This window comes from Cololabis saira, chromosome 9 (assembly GCF_033807715.1).
Source record: "Cololabis saira isolate AMF1-May2022 chromosome 9, fColSai1.1, whole genome shotgun sequence".
NCBI lineage: Eukaryota > Metazoa > Chordata > Actinopteri > Beloniformes > Belonidae > Cololabis > Cololabis saira.
The window spans coordinates 9,866,408-9,885,741 of NC_084595.1; the positions used below are offsets into that span (position 1 = coordinate 9,866,408).

Sequence of the window (19,334 nt, forward strand, 5' to 3'; positions counted from 1 at the left end):
GTGGTTGATGCAGAGCATACAAAACTGATTCAGGGTAGGATAAAAGTCTCTGATGTTATTAGCAAGGTCTTCCCATGAATCGAGGAATGAGCAGAGGTCCTTGACAGGAACTAGTGGGAGTCCTCATGAGTCTTTCCGCTTTGCACAACCCACATGTTCTCAGACTAGAGGAGTGTCAGGAGGAAAAGTCACCTGAATTCACTTCTCCTGACAGCTATTTAAGAAGACTGTTTTCTCCTCCTCCCTCTCTCCAGCCAGCGCTTGTTGTTGTTTCTGTTTCTTTGTGTCAGTATTGTTACATAAATGATAGTTTATTGGGCAAAATGCCATCTCTCCTGTTTTGTCCAGACTTTAAGTCGGTTCATGACGAGTTAAAGTCCATCACATCAAACCTGTAGACGGTCTTATGAAAAATTAGCCTTTCATTTTTATGTCTCCCTTAAAAAATGAATAACAGTGAAGTGTTGTTGCGTAAAATATCCCAAATGAATCTCACAAAAAACTTGAAACAAAATATTCTGCAGGTTTTATTCATGATTTGGATATACATCTCTCTTTCTCTCTCTATATATATATATATATATATATATATACATACAGGACCGTCTCAGAAAATTATACTATTGTGATTTTCTGTAATGCAATTACAAAAACAAAACTCACCTTTACAGAACTGCTTTTAATGTGTGATTAATGTCCTGTGTCATGTAATTGTCCTATGTGTACTGCTTTTATGATTTTTACTCATGTAAAGCGTCTTTGAGTGCCTAGAAAAGCGCTATACAAATAAATTGTATTATTATTATTATTATTAAAAATGTCATACATTCTGGATTCATTACAAATCAACTGACATATTGCAAGCCTTTTATTATTTTAATATTGCTGATCATGGCTTACAGCTTAAGAAAACTCAAATATCCTATCTCAAAAAATTAGAATATTCTGGGAATCTTAATCTTAAAATGTAAGCCATAATCAGCAATATTAAAATAATAAAAGGCTTGCAATATTTCAGTTGATTTGTAATGAATCCAGAATGTATGACATTTTAGTTTTTTTAATTGCATTACAGAAAATAAATAACTTTATCACAATATTCTAATTTTCTGAGACAGTCCTGTGTGTGTGTGTATATATATATATATATATATATATATATATATATATATATATATATATATATATATATATATATATACAGATATAATGACTTAACTATGTAGCGATCAGGGATATGCTGATATCACTCATCGTGAAATCAAACATTATTTTTTGTGTGTTTGGTATCCATTTTTCCTGTTGGTTACACTCCCCTAAAAAAACAATAAAGAAGACAGAATAGAAATAATTAAGAAACATTCCTCATGAAAATATAAACAGTGAAAATGGATTTCTCACTAAAACTCACTGGAAGTGCTTTCACTCTGTAGACTTTAGCAAACGGTGGCTCCTCTGCACGGCTCAAGACACTGCAAGTTGCATCCCTGTGCGGAAACCCTTCAACCACCTGTGGGAGGAGGAAAATGACGAGAAGAGGTGCAAAGCAGTGATTAAATAAGGGATGCGTGCTGTTAGAGGAAGGCTCACGCTGTCCAGGGTTCCTGGGAAGCCGTCCAGCTCCCTCTTCCCTCCAGGACTCAGGCCGAAGGACCAGTGCTGGCAGCAGCCCTGAGGCAGCACGGCCCCCAGCAGCAGCATCAACGTCCACATCTTCACAGCCATTCTGCAGACAGGAAACACAACAGTAAACCTGAGTATCTCCGGTTCCTCCCAGCCCCGTATATAAAAATACTTGCTCTTCTACCTTTTGTTCAGGAGCCAGGGACCTTCTTCTGTCTGCTCTGCTGACATTTGTGAGTCCTGGTTTATATAAACCAGGACTGCTTTGTTTAGAGCCAGTTCACTGCAGGGGGTCACAAAGTGGGATTAAGCATCACCGGCGACCTGCAGAGCTCTAAAAATGTGATTTTCCCCCTGCTCCATCTAAGTGGCACATCACCAGTACTGGAGTTGAGGCCTGAAATAAAAACCCCTGTATCATCCCCCCTGTAAAACTACTATCCCCCCTTTCCATCCCTTATTTCATTTCATCAATGAATGTGGTTTTACTGCTATTTCAACACTTAGTCATCACCAGAAAAATAACTTATTTGACCATTTTCACCTGTTTCAAGTACATTTTCACTTGAAATAAGTAGAAAAATCTGCCAATGGGACAAGATTTATCTTCTCATAACAAGCAATAAAATCTTGTTCCAACTGCAGATTTTTCTACCTATTTTAAGTGAAAATCTACTTGAAACAGGTGAAAAATTGATGTTTTTTTCCAGTGATGAGTCTTTTTTTTACTAAAATTAGACATTTTAACTAGAAATAAGACATTCTTGTTAAGATTTTGAGTTTTTGCAGTGATCCATTTTACTTATCCTGTGAAGGACAGAGTCATATTGATAAGTTCAGAAAACTGTTTTTTATTTTTGTGTTTTGATGTATTTGATGTAAGCCCAGTGGATATTTAAAGCTTACAGAAGGCTGCATTTAACTGCTGCTATGTCATTCCTGCAGTATTTCTGCAGCTGTTTTGGTCAGTGCTATTATTCGTAATATATTATATTATTTGTAATCAGCACAAATTACTGTCCCCATATGATAAAATCCACCATCCCCCCTGATTTTTTTTTACAACTCGAGTACTGCACATCACGTACCGCTCCTCACACAGCACGGTATTTCTGCCACCGTCACTAGTCAGTCTGTATACAGGACTGTCTCAGGAAATTAGAATATTGTGATAAAGTTCTTTATTTTCTGTAATGCAATTAAAAAAACAAAAATGTCAAACATTCTGGATTCATTACAAATTAACTGAAATATTGCAAGCCTTTTATTATTTTAATATTGCTGATTATGGTTTACAGTTTAAGATTAAGATTCCCAGAATATTCTAATTTTTTGAGATAGGATATTTGAGTTTTCTTAAGCTGTAAGCCATGATCAGCAATATTAAAATAATAAAAGGCTTGCAATATTTCAGTTGATTTTTAATGAATCCAGAATGTGACATTTTTGTATTTGTAATTGCATTACAGAAAATCACAATATTCTAATTTTCTGAGACAGTCCTGTATGTGCACAACTGACAGAAAATGAATGAAACATATCAGGCAAACTCTTTGTATTCTTCATAGCAGTTTATTTTCAACAGTCATTTGTGGAAACAGATTTCCATGATTGAGTGCAGTAATCGGGGACGCTGCAACGCTCCCCGACTCAAATCAACGCACGCCCCATATTGCATTCAGTGAGATATATTAAAATAAATAACCACAGTTCTCCCGCTGATTTTCACACTCGCGTTGAAATACAGAAAAATGATTGCCTTCATCAGTCATTCTCACAGGCTGGGTACCTTCTATTTAACTGAGAGAATAGTATTGCATTGGAGCGGCTTGGAGCCGCAGCAAGAGGAACTCCGCCGGCCAAAGACGAACGCCGCTCTTCACACATGCGAGTGCACACCGTTTAACAGGAAATGAGGCGACACTCCTTCACAAAAACACACACAACACCAAACTACTCTAACAAAGACTTTTTTGGGAAGTTTTGGAAGCACTGCATTTGATTTAGATCAATAAACAGAAGAGAAGCACCAAACCTTTTTTTTGGTGAGGGGGTATACCATGTAAAAGAGTTAACATACACATGTGCAAATAAGTTTGAAGCAATGAATAAGTGATATACATGAGTACGTGGAGGACAGCTGTCAGCTGGATTGCCTTCCCATAATATGAATAACATACGTAGTCGTTTCATTAACGCCGCGGCACATCTACTTGCATGCAACGGTGGACCACTCATACACTGGATTGATAAAAGAGGTAGATTCACAACGCACAAAACGAGGGAAAGCAACATTTTGAAGTAGGTACGGAGAAACCTCACAGCTCTACGTCACGATTGCATACTCAAGCTGTGTTTCGAAACTCGCCCGTAGCATAGTTTAACGTACTAACAGCACTCCTAGCCTTTAAGAACGTGCTATTGTACTGTATGGCTTTGGCTTGCATTGCTTGTAAAATCCAGCAAAAAATTAAGTTACATACTTAAAGATGGAATATGTCGTATATTTTATACACAGCAAATTGGTAAAGTCACCCCTTCTGTTTCTGCTACAGCAGCTTTCAGCGAGGCTCAGCTCGACTGCTCGAAGGGAAAACCATCTGAACCCTTACTAACGTCAAGCAATATAAAGTAAACACAAATGACATCATATGAATATGATAGTGTACATCTATGGAGGATTTTTTGTGCCAAAATTAAATATATAAATACATCATTAATTAATTAAAATGGGAATTAAATATATCATTAATTAATTAAATGTGTCATTAATTAATTAAAATTAGAATTAAATATGTAATTAATTGATTAAAATACAATTCATTTTAAGTAAAAAAAAATGTATTATTTCAGCGTTTAATTAATTAATGACACATTTAATTAATTATTTCGTGTTGCGTGTGAATCATGAAATGTAAAATGTGACGAGTGAAACTGACAGTTTTACATTTCTTGATTCACACGCAGCAACACGAAATCATTAATTACATGTGTCATTGATTGATGAAATGCTTAAAATAATAAATATAATTTTTTACTTAAAATGAATTGTATTTTAATTAATGACATATTTCATTCTAATTTTAATTAATTAATGACACATTTAATTAATTAATGATATATTTAATTCCCATTTTAATTAATTAATGGTGTATTTATTTATTTAATTTTAGCACAAAAAATCCTCCATATACATCAGCGCACGAGGAACATTACTATCTTTTGGTGATATATGCAGCTGAACATTTAAAATAAACTAACAAAGAACATACATTGACCACCCTGGATACGTTCTAGTGCAAGGTTTTTAAAGCTAACATAATATTGGTGGAATGCCAGGGCTGTGCATACGACTACCTGCACTGCAGGCAGGGCAGGGACTGGAAGAGGAGGAACATTTACCGTATTTTCTGGACTATAAGCCGCTACTTTTTTCATAGGTTTTCAACCATGCGGCTTATACAAAGGTGCGGCTATTCTGTGGATTTTTCTTCCACTTTGTTTCTGTTTGCAGCGTTACTTTTATTTTCAGCAATGGCGGGTCTCGACCACCGTACTCTAACCAGAATTAGAATCAAAACTAAGACAAAATAAATGCAAAGAAGAATACACTACTTCTTCTTTAGCAGATAGAAGTAGGTAGAAGCAGATTTCAAACGGATAAATAGATAAATAAATACCGGTTATTATGTCCTGTTTTAATCAGCAAAGTTGCTGCCGTGTTAAAAGACACTGTTAGGAAAGGATCTATTTAGGTACAAACATGTACATCATTTACAGTTCAAAATGGTTCTGTACATGTAGTAAATATCTAATCTAACAACATAAATATCTGTGGCTTGCATATCTTTTTTCTTTTTTTAAATAGAGCGGATGCGGCTTATATGCAGGTGCGGCTTATAGTCCAGAAAATACGGTACTCTATGCAGGCTGAAGGAGGAAAAAGAAACAAATTAAAAAACCATTGGTCTTTCAGGAGTGTGCATGAGAGTTATCTGACACTCTGGGACATGTGCAGAGGTGTCAGCATCTCTTCAAAAATGGCTCCTTTCACATTGGATCCTCTCAGGTTGGCTTCTTGTAGATCACAGCCAGAGAGGTCGCAGTTCTGGGAAATAAGAAAAAAACAAAATGTCATTAAAACTTCAGACATTACAGTGGCAAGAAACGGTACGCGAACCCTCTGGACCTTACTGCGTTTCTGCATTTATTTGCCACAAACTGTCCCCAATTGTAGACAAACACAAAGTGCTTAAGCTGATTATATTCCAACAATAATAATGTCTCATGTCTTCACTGAGAACGCCGCTTTAACGGTGACAGTGCTGGAGGAAAAAAGGGAACTTACAGACCATTTACTTCAACTTAAACCTTACTGGAGTCAGAAGTTGGTGTACACGGAGTCCAACTAATAAAATGAGGTTAACAAGTACTTCACTAGATAACAGACACTCAAAGGTTTTAAGTTTGCTGTTCATAAGAAGCATCTTCTGATCTGAACCATGCCGAAAAAAATTAAAGCTCTGGCTACAAACTACCAAGAGTATATACAGGACTGTCTCAGAAAATTAGAATATTGTGATAAAGTTCTTTATTTTCTGTAATGCAATTAAAAAAAAACAAAAATGTCATACATTCTGGATTCATTACAAATCAACTGAAATATTGCAAGCCTTTTATTATTTTAATATAGCTGATTATGGTTTACAGTTTAAGATGAATATTAATATTCAAATTGAGATAGGATATTTGAGTTTTCTTAAACTGTAAGCCATGATCAGCAATATTAAAATAATAAAAGGCTTGCGATATTTCAGTTCATTTGTAATGAATCCAGAATGTATGACAGTTTTGTTTTTGTAATTGCATTACAGAAAATCACAATATTCAAATTTTCTGAGACAGTCCTGTATGTGCACAGGGCTGGACGGGGGGTCAAGGTCCCTCTCGTCCAAGTGTTTTAGGAACCATCCAGTCTGCACTTTCAATCAGGGCTGCTCGTGAGTGGAACTTCATACCAACTGAGATTAGAAACCAATCAAATGATGCTTCTTTTAAATTTTATCTAAAAAAGTGGTTAATTAGTGGCCAAGGCTGTCAACATTAAATTTTAGTGCTTAATTTTCCTGGCTTGCTGCCCTGCCTGTCGGTGTTTGTCTGATCCACCTGTCATGTTGCCTATTAGTTTGTCTAGTTCAGGGGTCGGCAACCCGCGGCTCTAGAGCCGCATGCGGCTCTTAAGCGCCGCCCTAGTGGCTCCTGGAGCCTTTTCAAAAATGTTTGACCTTTATTTCTTTTTTTTCTTCCTTTTTCCTTTCCTTTTTAATCTCGACATTTCGTCTTTTTTCTCGAACTTTTTACTTTTTCTCCAAATTTCGACTTTTTTCTCGACATTTCGACTTTTTTCTCAAGATTGTACTTCAACATTAATCTCGACATTTCAACTTTTTTTTTTTAATTTTGACTTTTTTCTCAACATTTCGACTTTTTTCATGAAATTTTGACTTTTTTCTCGACATTTTGACTTTTTTCTCGACATTTTGACTTTTTTCTCGAGATTGTACTTTAACATTAATTTCGACATTTCGACTTTTTTCTCGAACTTTTGACTTTTTTCTCGACATTTCGACTTTTTTCTCGACATTTCGACTCGAAGTGCATAATGAAAAAAAATGTCCCCTAGTTCTAACTAATATAGATACATGCAGCATGTGTTGCCTTCATTCTAAGGCTTATACAAGACTTTTCATCTTTTGTGGCTCCAGACATATTTGTTTTTTGTGTTTTTGGTCCAATATGGCTCTTTCAACATTTTGGGTTGCCGACCCCTGCTCTAGTTACACTGTTGCTGTTTGTGCATGGCTTTTTATTCTGTGTTTAGTGCTTTTGTCTTGTTTGTTTTTGACCTGTTAGTGTGTTATTGTGTCTTGTGTAATTAATGTTGATGTTACTGTTGCTGCTCCATGTTGTTTCTGTTTTCGTTTGTAGCAATTGTCTGTTGTTGAGCTGATGTTAACCTGTGTGTGTATGTATTTTAGCTTAGTCTCTTACCTTTTAATCTTTATTCTGATGTAGCCTTCTTATTTGGAAATGTTTTATTGATTATATCTTAATTATTGTTTCTTCTAGGTTGACTATTTTACACCAGTCCAGGGACAGCAGATGCAAAATAGCCTTTTTTGGCTAATTCTGGCATATTTTACATTTGTTTAAATGTATTATTAATGTGCATTGTCCCTGATTACGACGGAGTATTAGGGCCAAACTAAGACAAAAAAAAATGGAAATTACGAAAATAAAGTCGTAGAATTACCAGAATAAAGTAGTAATGTTGTGAGAATAAAGTCGTAATATTACGAGAATAAAGTCGTAATATATAATATAATATATAAATATAACTTCACAAGATATTCCTCATTTTAACACAGGGAGAAGAAGCTCTTCCTGTTAGAGTTCTCATAAATTACTACTTTATTCTCGTAATATTACGACTTTATTCTCATAAATTACCACTTTATTCTTGTAATATTACGACTTTATTCTCGTAATGTTACGACTTTATTCTATTACGACTTTATTTTCGCAACATTGTAATTTTACGACTTTATTCTCATTATATTATGACTTTATTCTCGTAATTTCAATTTTTTTTTGGGTCTTAGTTTGGCCCTAATACTCCGTCGTACTGATAACTAAACCTTTAAATAAATAAATCCGACCAGTCGGGACGGACTGTCTATAAACAGACACATGTTTGTGTTGCGGCGACTCTTCCCAGACGTAAACACCCAGTTGAGTTGACTCTAAAGGCCAAATATGATCACATGTAACAGCTTGAAGCCCTGGCGACATCACTACTACTGGCAAGTCGCTGGACAGGCGGGATGTCGACAGCAGAGCGGGACTGGGGGAGCTGCCTATCTCTGTAAAAACAACAAAACCACTGCTGTGCATCTCTGCCAAGCAGCACTGTGATGATCCACAACGGTGCAAGGAAAAGTTGATAAAAGTGTGGAACAAAAACATGCCGTTTCCCAACGTTATTTCCACATTTGACAAGATATCCTCCAGGTTAATATCCCAGCGGCTGCAGCTGAGTGATGCGGCAGGACCATGACCCTCAGCATCAAGTAAAAAACCATCAATACACCAAACAAAAGAAAAAAATCCAGTTTTTGCAACAGCTCCGACTCCAGACCTTAACTTCATAAGGATGGTGTTGAAAGAACCCAGGAGATCCGTTCCCAACAAACATCCCACAAACATGTCCAAGTTGAAGCAGTTCTGTAGCGAGGATGCTCGTCCTGAGGGTCACTCAGCTGTCGAAAGCTTTTGTTTGGACTCACTGCTGCCAAAAGCTTGACCAGCTGCTATATCCAAGGTGTTCAATAAAAGAAACAAGAGGTTTGAACAGTTTTGAAGAAAATCTGTGCAGAAAAGCAGTTAAATCGAAGGGGTTCGCATACTTTGTCTTGCCTTTTAGTGCTCAAAATGGAAAATATAAGTACAGGACTGCCCAGAAAATTAAAATGTTGTGATAAAGTCCTTTATTTTCTGTAATGCAATTAAAAAAACAAAAATGTCATACATTCTGGATTCATTACAAATCAACTGAAATATTGCAAGCCTTTTATTATTTTAATATTGTTGATAATGGTTTACAGTTTAAGATTAAGATTCCAAGAATATTAAAATTTTTTTGAGATAGGATATTTGAGTTTTCTTAAGCTGTAAACCATGATCAGCAATATTAAAATAATAAAAGGCTTGCAATATTTCAGTTGATTTGTAAAGAATCCAGAATGTATGACATTTTTGCATTACAGAAAATAAAGGACTTTATCACAATATTCTAATTTTCTGAGACAGTCCTGTATATTTAATTCCCTCCAGGGTTCTATGTTGTTGTTACATTTTACTTGATTCCTCATTTTAATCTACTAATCATTGTACATCAACCTAGACGGAGGTTTTTCCCCAGACATGACTAGATTTAGATTTCTCTTTTGTCTAAACAAAAGTTTAAAGCCCAAGAAACATATTTGGTAAAAAGCCATATTAAGTTATCTTAAAATTAGAACCAATAAATATTAAAATCCTGACTTATTACAGTTTAATTACATTATACTTCCAGCTTTTGTTTAATGATTTTATGAGATTCTCAAGCTTCTAGGAAAACCGAACTCGATTATTAATGTCAGAGACACTTGATTTGGTCGGTATCGAGTTATAGATTCAAGTAAAGGGTATCATATAAAGGAACCAGATCACTATTTGAATGTTTTAATTATTTTTGCCTCCAGAAAGTTGTCATAAACAAGAACGCCGCCTGAGTCCACGTCATTCACCACTTTTGAAGATAATCCCATTGATTTACCTCCAGATCCGTCCCCGCTAAAGTGGCGCCCCGCAGGTTGCAGTTCTTCAGCTTTGCATTTTTGAGAGTGGCCACACGCAGGTTAATACCGGTCATCTGGCTTCCTTCCATGTCAACTCCCTTCAGGTTTGCGCCTGATTACAAAAGCAGGGCATTAATGCATTAATGGGGCGGCAAATGTGGAGCCGCATTTGACGTGATTATGACTAGTTGAATAACCTTCCAGGTTGGCCTTCAGTCCAGACGGGTCTTCAAAGTTGCATCCTTTCAGAGACGCTCCTTCAGCGTTCGAACAGAGCATCTTCACTCCTTGTAAGTTTGCACCCTTAAAATGACAATATAAAGATTAAAAGTGCTTACGACAACTCTGAGCCTGATTTAATCCCCTCAGAAAATAATATGAATATATAAAAGCCCAGCTTGTCATTATTAAACGGAGAGGGAGTGAACCCCACAACACCAGTCATGTATTAGATCAATCATCTTAGTGTTAGTTAACTCAGGGTTACATGTGTTCGTTTATGCAGACTTTATCTATGACGCGTCAAAACCATGATAATAACGGCATAAAATGGACGACGTACTTCTCAGAATCAGAGAAACAAGTTCTACTAGATCAGGGGTCGGCAAACCAAAATGTTGAAAGAGCCATATTGGACCAAAAACACAAAAAACAAATATGTCTGGAGCCGCAAAAAATGAAAAGTCTTGTTTAAGCCTTAGAATGAAGACAAATGGCGAAAGGTGAAATGTCGAGAAAAAAGTTGAAATGTTGAGAAAAAAGTCGAAATGTCGAGAAAAAGTCGAAATGTTGAGAAAAAAGTCAAAATTTCGAGAAAAGAGTTGAAATGTTGAGAAAAAAGTTGAAATGTCGAGAAAATAGTCGAAATGACGAGATTAATGTTGAAGTACAATTTCGAGAAAAAAGTCGAAATGTTGAGAAAAAAGTCGAAATGTCGAGAAAAAAAGTCGAAATGTCGAGAAAAAAAGTCAAGATTTCGAGAAAAAAGTCAAAATGTTGAGAAAAAAAGTCGAAATGTTGAGGAAATAGTCAAAATGTCGAGATAAATGTTGAAGTACAATTTCGAGAAAAAAGTCGAAATGTTGAGAAAAAAGTCGAAATGTCGATAAAAAAGTCAAAATGCCGAGAAAGAAGTCAAAATGTCGAGAAAAAAAGTCGAAATGTTGAGGAAATAGTCAAAATGTCGAGAAAAAAGTCGAAATGACGATAAAAAAGTCGAAATGTCGTGATTAATGTTGAAGTACAATTTCGAGAAAAAAGTCGAAATGTCGAGAAAAAAGTCGAAATGACAAGAAAAAAGTCGAAATGTCGAGAAAAAAAGTCGAAATGTCGAGAAAAAAAGTCAAAATTTCGAGAAAAAAGTCAAAATGTTGAGAAAAAAAGTCGAAATGTTGAGGTAATAGTCAAAATGTCGAGATTAATGTTGAAGTACAATTTCGAGAAAAAAGTCGAAATGTTGAGAAAAAAGTCGAAATGTCAAGAAAAAAGTCGAAATGTCGAGAAAAAAGTCGAAATGTCGAGAAAAAAGTCGAAATGTCGAGAAAAAAGTCGAAATGTCGAGAAAAAAGTTAAGATGTCAAGAAAAAAGTCGAAATGTCGAGAAAAAAAGTCGAAATGTCGAGAAAAAAAGTCAAAATTTCGAGAAAAAAGTCAAAATGTTGAGAAAAAAAGTCAAAATGTTGAGGAAATAGTCAAAATGTCGAGATTAATGTTGAAGTACAATTTCGAGAAAAAAGTCGAAATGTTGAGAAAAAAGTCGAAATGTCGATAAAAAAGTCAAAATGCCGAGAAAGAAGTCAAAATGTCGAGAAAAAAAGTCGAAATGTTGAGGAAATAGTCAAAATGTCGAGAAAAAAGTCGAAATGACGATAAAAAAGTCGAAATGTCGTGATTAATGTTGAAGTACAATTTCGAGAAAAAAGTCGAAATGTCAAGAAAAAAGTTGAAATGTCGAGATTAAAAATGACCATGATAAATCATTCCTCCAACCTTGGCTCATGTTTACTGGCTTCCTGTTATTGCCATGTCTTAACACTTCAAACTATATTATCCCAAAAGAGCACTTCTTTCTCGGATTGGAAGTTTACTTCTGATTCCCAGAGTTTTCAAAAGTAAAAGTGTCAGAGCCTTCATACGACTCCTCGTAGATCCAGCTCTCAGTTTGGGTCCAGAACCCTACTTTATTTATTTTTTTTAAACTTTATTTAAAATAATTATCACAGAATAGTATACAGGAACAGTAGACAAATAGAATACAGAACATGTGCCAGATTATACATATTACACAAGTCTACGGTTTTAATAGCCTTTTCGTTTGTTGATTTAGTGATTAGTTTTAAGTAAAGTTACATTTCTTTCTGGAAAACATAAAAGCAAGGGGTTTTCTTTGAAAATGTACTCTTATGAATATGAAATTTGGCAAGAAATAAAAACAGATTTATCAAAAAGTAACATTTTCCTTCTTTCTTAGGGAAACAATGGAAACCAAAAACAACATTTTCCCAATGTAAATTAAAATCTATAGTGAAAGAGTCAATAATAAATTTGCTAATATCTGCCCATAGTTTTTTCGAATGAGAGCAAAGCCAGAATAAATGAATAACTGTTTCTGGATGTAAATTGAAGAAGGAACAGTTCGTATTAATGTCCTTTTTAAATTTCTGCATGTAATGGCTAGCAGGATAATATTTATGCATGATTTTGTAAGAGACCTCCTTAACCTTATTTGTGATTAAAAACTTGTTAGGAAGCATCCAAGTTTTTTTCCAATCAATATGATCTGTGAAACGATTCCAATAAACAGTAATATTAGAACCCTACTTTATGATAAAGGTTATCATTGGGGCTGGCTCTGGTCACCCTGAGCCATTCCTTCAGTTATCCTGCTGCAGGTCTAGACTGCTGGGTTTCTGTTCTCATGTGTGTTCAGTGTGTTCCTACTCACGTCCAGGTTGGCTCCAGAGAGGTCGGCCCGCTCCAGATTTGAACAGCACAGGTTGGCGTGTGACAGATTGCAGCGGCTGAGATTAGCCATCTTGAAATTTATATACCGCAGATCCAGTCGGGACAGATCACCGCCACTGAAATTTAGTCCCTACAGGAAACAAATCTTTATTAGAATCAAATATAAGCTCGACCCGGATGAGTGTTGAGCTAAACTGAAGCGTGATCGTGTAGCTGCACCTGACAGCGGAGCTCTGACTTGGTGGGCGTCGACAAAAGAAAACGAACAAACTCTTTGCGGGATATGGGAGAGTGGTCTTCAGGCGGCTGCGAGTTCTGTTTTAAAAACAAAAGCTTGTTGGTCAAAATAAATCTAAGGGACCGTCGTTATTGGTGGATGGTAATACAGGACTGTCTCAGAAAATTAGAATATTGTGATAAAGTTATTTATTTTCTGTAATGCAATTAAAAAAACAAAAATGGCATACATTCTGGATTCATAACAAATCAACTGAAATATTGCAAGCCTTTTATTATTTTAATATTGCTGATTATGGCTTACAGTTTAAGATTAAGATTCCCAGAATATTCTAATTTTTTTAGATAGGATATTTGAGTTTTCTTAAGCAGTAAGCCATGATCAGCAATATTAAAATAATAAAAGGCTTGCAATATTACAGTTGATTTGTAATGAATCCAGAATGTATTACATTTTTGTTTTTGTAATTGCATTACAGAAAATTACAATATTCTAATTTTCTGAGACGGTCCTGTATATCTTCTTCTACCTTTATCACGGCTTCCAGCTGTTCAGCCAGCTGCTCGATCCCAAAGAACCGAGCCTCCTCCAGAACTCCTACAAACACATTTGTGACAATGATAAGACATCTCAGCTTGTTCAAAAGCTACAAATATAAACCACTTGTTCTCTCAGGAGTAGTCAAAAAGCGTACCTTGTAAATTGATGCCTTCATTGATAATGAGCTGACCGTGTCTCAGGTAGTTGAGAATAGGCTCAAAGTAATCAGGGCTGCGGTCTATTAAGTAGGCCCCGTGCCCGTCCTGCTTGTTTCCCCACACATCTGGGGGGGAAAAAGGCAGACATTAAAAAACAAAAAAACCCTGTTTTATAAACAGAGGTGGGTAGTAACGAGTTACATTTACTCCATTACATTTACTTGAGTAAGTTTTGGGAAATGTTGTACTTTTAGGAGTAGTTTACTATACTTACTATACTTTTTACTTTTACTTGAGTAGATTTGTGAAGAAGAAACTGTTACTCTTACTCCGCTACATTAGGCCATGTTGAGCTGTTACTTTTCTTTTATCCCTTTTATCCGCGTACGCGTCAATCTCATGACATCACTGGGTGATTCTTTGGGAAAAATGTTTGTTTTTGCATGTTTTGTCACATTTACACAGACTCAAACACACACAGAGTTTCTATGAGTTCATGTTTGTTCTAGTTCTGCCTGATTAAAAAGAAAAGTACAAAGGCTTGAAATTTTGTGCTACTTGTGCTTAATTAATTTTTTTTATTCTGTTATTATTTTATTTATTTTATTATTTATTAAAGTACTTGAATTTACTATAAGATTATTTTAATTTAATCTATTTTTTATTTATTTTATTATTTTATTGATTTAATTTGCCTGAAGATGATTATTTTGTACTTTTGTCTGTTTGAATGGTTGTGTTAAAAAAATAAATCAGACATTACTCAACAGTTACTCAGTACTTGAGTAGTTTTTTCACCAAGTCCTTTTTTACTTTTACTCAAGTAATTATTTGGATGACTACTTTTTACTTCTACTTGAGTCATATTATTCTGAAGTAACAGTACTTTTACTTGAGTACAATTTTTGGCTCCTCTACCCAGCTCTGGATATAAAGAATAAATGCCTCCTGATCGGCTTACTGACCTTTTTCGCGGAACATGTGTGCAAGCATACTCTCGGGCTCCTTGCTGACCAAAGTGCTTCTAAACACAGGACAGAGACATTCAAACAGAGAAGTTCTGAGTCTTATTTGGTGTGTAGCTGGTGTATTAACTGGTAAATACATAATTGTGGCTACTGATACCTGGTGGTAGTGAAGAGGCGCCCGCCGATGTTGAGGGTGAGCCAGTCCGTGTGTGCGCCGTGCGGCTCGGATGTGGCCTTAGCGTCATTCTGTGGGTCTGTGGTTGTCGTAAAAATAAAAAATAAATACGGTAAGAAGATTTGCAGCCATGATGATGCAGACAGCAGACAACACCCCTGCAGTGTGTAGGACTCACCAATAAATGGATCTCCTTCTGACACATACAGCACGTCATCATCTCTGTCCCACATAGACAATCCAAGACAAAATGATGAGATGGTTCATCAAGGCAAGGCAAGTTTATTTATATAGCACAATTCAACACAAGGTCATTCAAAGTGCTTTACATCAACATTAAAAGTGGCAAGACATAATTAGACAGTAAATAACAAATAAAATGAAATGAAATTATGAGAAAAGAAGGTAAAATAATAAAAAGCACAAGTTGTTAAAAATAAGGGCAGTAGAGTACAGCAGGTCAGAATTTAATTTAAGAGTAGCTTCAGTAAACAGTAATGTTTTTATCCTGATTTAAAGGAGCTGACAGTTGGAGCAGACCTCAGGTCTACAGGAAGTTTGTTCCACCGGTGAGGAGCAGAATAACTGAACGCTGCCTCACCTTGCTTGGTTCTGGTTCTGGAACCACAACAAACCAGATCCAGATGAACCTCAGGGGTCTGGGAGCTTCATAGGAACTAACAGATCCAGCATGGATTCTGGTCCAAGACCATTCAGGTCTTTGTAGACCAGCAGTAAGAGTTTAAACTCTATCCTTTGACTCACTGGAAGCCAGTGCAGTGATTTCATGACCGGTGTAATATGGTCCAGGTTCCTGGTGTTTGTAAGGACTCTGGCGGGAGAGTTCTGGATCAGCTGCAGCTGCCTGATTGATTTCTTGTGAAGGCCTGTAAAGATGCCATTGCAATAATCCAACCTACTGAAAACGAATGCATGAATAAGTTTTTCCATGTCTTGTTTTGACAGAATACCCTTAATTCTAGCAATGTTTTTCAGGTGGTAATAGGCAGATTTAGTGATAAACCTTAGATGGCTGTTGAAGTTCAGGTCTGAGTCAATAATTACACCAAGATTTCTGGATTGATTTGTAGCTGTCAATGACATGGAGCCAAGGTGAGCGCTGATCTTTCATTTTCATTTTTAGGGCCAAAAATTATCACCTCTGTCTTTTCTGCATTTAGCTGGAGAAAATTCTGGCACATCCACTCCGTGATTTGATGAAACAGCACACTAGGCCTGTGTTGAAAAAATCGATTTCCCAATTCTAAATCGATTCTCATATCAATTCCTAAAAATCATTTTTTTTTCTTTTATTTATTTATGTATTTTTGTTTTTTTTCATCATTACATTACAACTTTTGGTTATTTTTTTGTTTATCCCCAAAAAAGGAATGTTTTGTTGGACACGAGAATAACTGGTGCCATGTTTTTGCCTTTAAATATGTTTAAAGGTATGAAAACATTAAAGTGTTCAGTTATAATTGCATAAATTGTCTATATTTCATTACTTTATACACTGTCTTGGGGTTACATTTGCAAAAAATGCTAAAAACCAAATGCTCAAAAATTAAAAACCAAAATAGACCGAAAATGGAAGAAATAAAAACGGAATGTGGGAAAAAATAAAACCGATTTCTTTCGTCCTCCGTTTGCTGCCCTGGATCTGTTTGGTAATTCTGACCCAAGATGTTTCTGAAAGCAGTTCTATCAGCATTCTGGGAGCTGATTGGTCCTTACAGCATCATTAGCTGCCAATACTTGCTGTTTAATCTCAATATAATACTAGTATTAATATTTTACATAACTACAGTCATATAATTCATGCAACAGCTCAAAAAACAGTTTTAATAACACTAACCCAAATCAATATCGGAATCAAATCGAATCAAATCGTGATAATCGATTCTGAATCTTAAGAATCGGAATCGAATCGATTCTTGACATTTCAATCGATCCCCAGCCCTGATGAATACAGTTACTCAATGAGAGTAAGGCAGATGAAAACAGCACAGTGGTGGTCAGGTAAATTACCTGATCAGGGCTATGTCATCGATGAGCCCTCCCTTCCCATTGAACAGGCAGGAAGCCCTGATGGCCAGCTTGTTGCTGGCTGCAGACAGCAGGTCAGACAAGCTCCCATACACTGCTACGACCTGAGAACAACACACACAACTGTCATGTCACATGCATGAGACAGAACAGGCCACATAAAGAAAGGTTTGGCTATTTAGGGGCGGATGAAGCCATAAGGGATGATGTTAGTTTGTCATAATGAATCAATGCTGCTGCTGCTGCTGCTGCACGGTCAGTGGAAAAAAGTCCGTCATCCAAACGGCCCACTGGACCAGCACACGTCTCACCCACCTTGCCATTCTTAGACGTCCCGTTTACAAATAAAGTGACTCTTCTCATTCTTTGTGAGCTTTGGTTATTAATACATTTATGTAAATTCAATAAAAATGCTGTTTTAGCAGGCTAACTACTTGCCCTGCAGCTTTGCTGCATCAGACAATAACACGAGACCGGAGATGCGTTCACGGGCTGTCGGGAAAAAAGTGGCCTTTAAAAATGTCTGTCTCAGAAAATTAGAATATTGGGATTTTCTGTAATGCAATTACAAAAACAAAAATATCATACATTCTGGATTCATTACAAATCAACTGAAATATTGCAAGCCTTTTATTATTTTAATATTGCTAATCATGGCTTACAGCTTAAGAAAACTCAAATATCCTATCTCAAAAAATTAGAATATTCTGGGAATCTTCATCTTAAACTGTAAGCCATAATCAGCAATATTAAAATAATAAAAGGCTTGCAATATTTCAGTTGATTTGTAATGAATCCAGAATGTATGACATTTTTGTTTTTTTAATTGCATTATAGAAAATAAAGAACTTTATCACAATTGTTGAAAACAGAGAACTGAGGCACTCATGAGGGTAAGGTTAATAAAATGCCTTTATTATTGCATGGCTAGTCTCTTAAAAGCGTGTCTACGCGTTTCAGCCAAACTGGCCTTCGTCAGGACAAAAGAGAAATGTTTGTCAGACAGCTCAATTCACAATTAAATAGGTGATTTCAAACAGCTGCTCAGTGTGAGCAGGTAGGAGGTCACATGACCTGAACAGCAAGACCTGCCAATAACAAGCAGAGGGTGAGAGGCTCTGTACTGAAAGAAAAAAACACAGTAAATAAATCAACATTGCACATTTAAACATTGCCTATAGTCAATTAAATAAATCAAAAATGCATACAAAATAAGTATTGAGCCTAAAAAGAAACTAAGGAACCGTCAGAGTCATGCTTATGTTCTGCCAATCTTGCCATCTTGTGACATCTGGTCATACATTTGACATAAATACATTTATTAATTGCAATACCTCTTATGTTGTTTACAGACTTGAGTGCCCTTGTGGATGTGTTGGATGTTTTTGTTTATGTTCTTGTATTGACCACACTAAACGGAAGTGGGCGGAGTCACACAGGTGTTTTTGATTTGTGATTGTCAATAAATGACTTCGGCTTGCCGGCTCCGTGTGTGAGAGCAGCGGCATATGCCAGTCAAACGAAGTGGATGTTTGTGACTGAGTTATTTCCTCCGTTATGGTTTCCTATCGGCATTCCAGCCCTTAAACCTGGCAGCGTCAACAGGTTATGGGCCCAGAAAGGACTTTGGAAGCCGATGGAATCGTTTGTGTTTCGACGGAGATGAAAAGAACTACGAGTTATGGGAGACGAAATTCCTGGCGCACCTGCGCCTGATTGATCTCAAGAGCACGATATTGGGTGAACCACCTGGAGACGGTGACGAGAACGCGGAGGAGGACGCCGACAAGAATGAGCAGGTGTATGCTGAATTAATCCAGTTCCTGGATGACAAAAGTTTGTCCCTGGTGATGAGAGACGCTGCTGATGATGGCAGGAAAGCATTAAAAATCCTGAGAGATCATTATGCCGGCGCGGGGAAGCCGCGCGTCATAAGTTTGTACACTGAACTGACATCTCTTCAGAAGGCCGTCAACGAGAGTGTTACGGACTACATTATCCGCGCAGAGACGGCGATTACTGCACTGCGAAATGCAGGAGAGACTCTGAGCGATGGATTACTGACTGCCATGATTTTAAAGGGCCTGCCAGAGGCGTTTAAGCCATTCTCTGTGCACGTTACGCAAAGTGATGAGACTTTAACCTTTGCGGAGTTCAAGACCAAGTTGAGAAGTTATGAAAGCACGGAGAAATTTGCGGCTGTCTGCTCAACTGAGGACA

General features: G+C 36.5%; 2 protein-coding genes across 2 annotated transcripts; both read right to left on the minus strand.

The window, feature by feature from the left end:
• Positions 1 to 1,268: 1,268 nt before the first annotated feature.
• Positions 1,269 to 1,836, minus strand: LOC133450927 (progonadoliberin-1-like). The gene is made up of 4 exons (XM_061729828.1): positions 1,808 to 1,836; positions 1,591 to 1,726; positions 1,412 to 1,510; positions 1,269 to 1,316 (listed from the first exon to the last, which is right to left on the minus strand). The coding sequence occupies exons 2-4, from the start codon at positions 1,723 to 1,725 to the stop codon at positions 1,269 to 1,271; spliced, it is 282 nt and encodes a 93-aa protein (XP_061585812.1). The 5' UTR covers position 1,726; positions 1,808 to 1,836.
• A 2,920-nt stretch (positions 1,837 to 4,756) lies between these two features.
• kctd9a (potassium channel tetramerization domain containing 9a) lies at positions 4,757 to 17,586 on the minus strand. Its single transcript, XM_061729829.1, has 12 exons — positions 17,430 to 17,586; positions 17,097 to 17,218; positions 15,244 to 15,287; positions 15,048 to 15,144; positions 14,888 to 14,946; positions 13,919 to 14,047; positions 13,754 to 13,821; positions 13,206 to 13,301; positions 12,967 to 13,116; positions 10,220 to 10,325; positions 10,001 to 10,134; positions 4,757 to 5,731 (listed from the first exon to the last, which is right to left on the minus strand). The coding sequence occupies exons 1-12, from the start codon at positions 17,475 to 17,477 to the stop codon at positions 5,615 to 5,617; spliced, it is 1,170 nt and encodes a 389-aa protein (XP_061585813.1). The 5' UTR covers positions 17,478 to 17,586; the 3' UTR covers positions 4,757 to 5,614.
• Positions 17,587 to 19,334: the final 1,748 nt, after the last annotated feature.

Bases quoted from the DNA above. Each gene is read 5' to 3' on its own strand.
- kctd9a (XM_061729829.1), bottom strand. From the start codon at position 17,477: ATGAGAAGAGTCACTTTATTTGTAAACGGGACGTCTAAGAATGGCAAG. The intron at 17,219-17,429 runs GTGGGTGAGACG...TGTTGTTCTCAG, and splicing joins GGACGTCTAAGAATGGCAAG to GTCGTAGCAGTGTATGGGAG. The intron at 15,288-17,096 runs GTAATTTACCTG...TATGTGGGACAG, and splicing joins GATGACATAGCCCTGATCAG to AGATGATGACGTGCTGTATG.
- LOC133450927 (XM_061729828.1), bottom strand. From the start codon at position 1,725: ATGGCTGTGAAGATGTGGACGTTGATGCTGCTGCTGGGGGCCGTGCTG. The intron at 1,511-1,590 runs GTGAGCCTTCCT...CTCCTCCCACAG, and splicing joins TCCCAGGAACCCTGGACAGC to GTGGTTGAAGGGTTTCCGCA. The intron at 1,317-1,411 runs GTGAGTTTTAGT...TTGTTTTTTTAG, and splicing joins ACAGAGTGAAAGCACTTCCA to GGGAGTGTAACCAACAGGAA.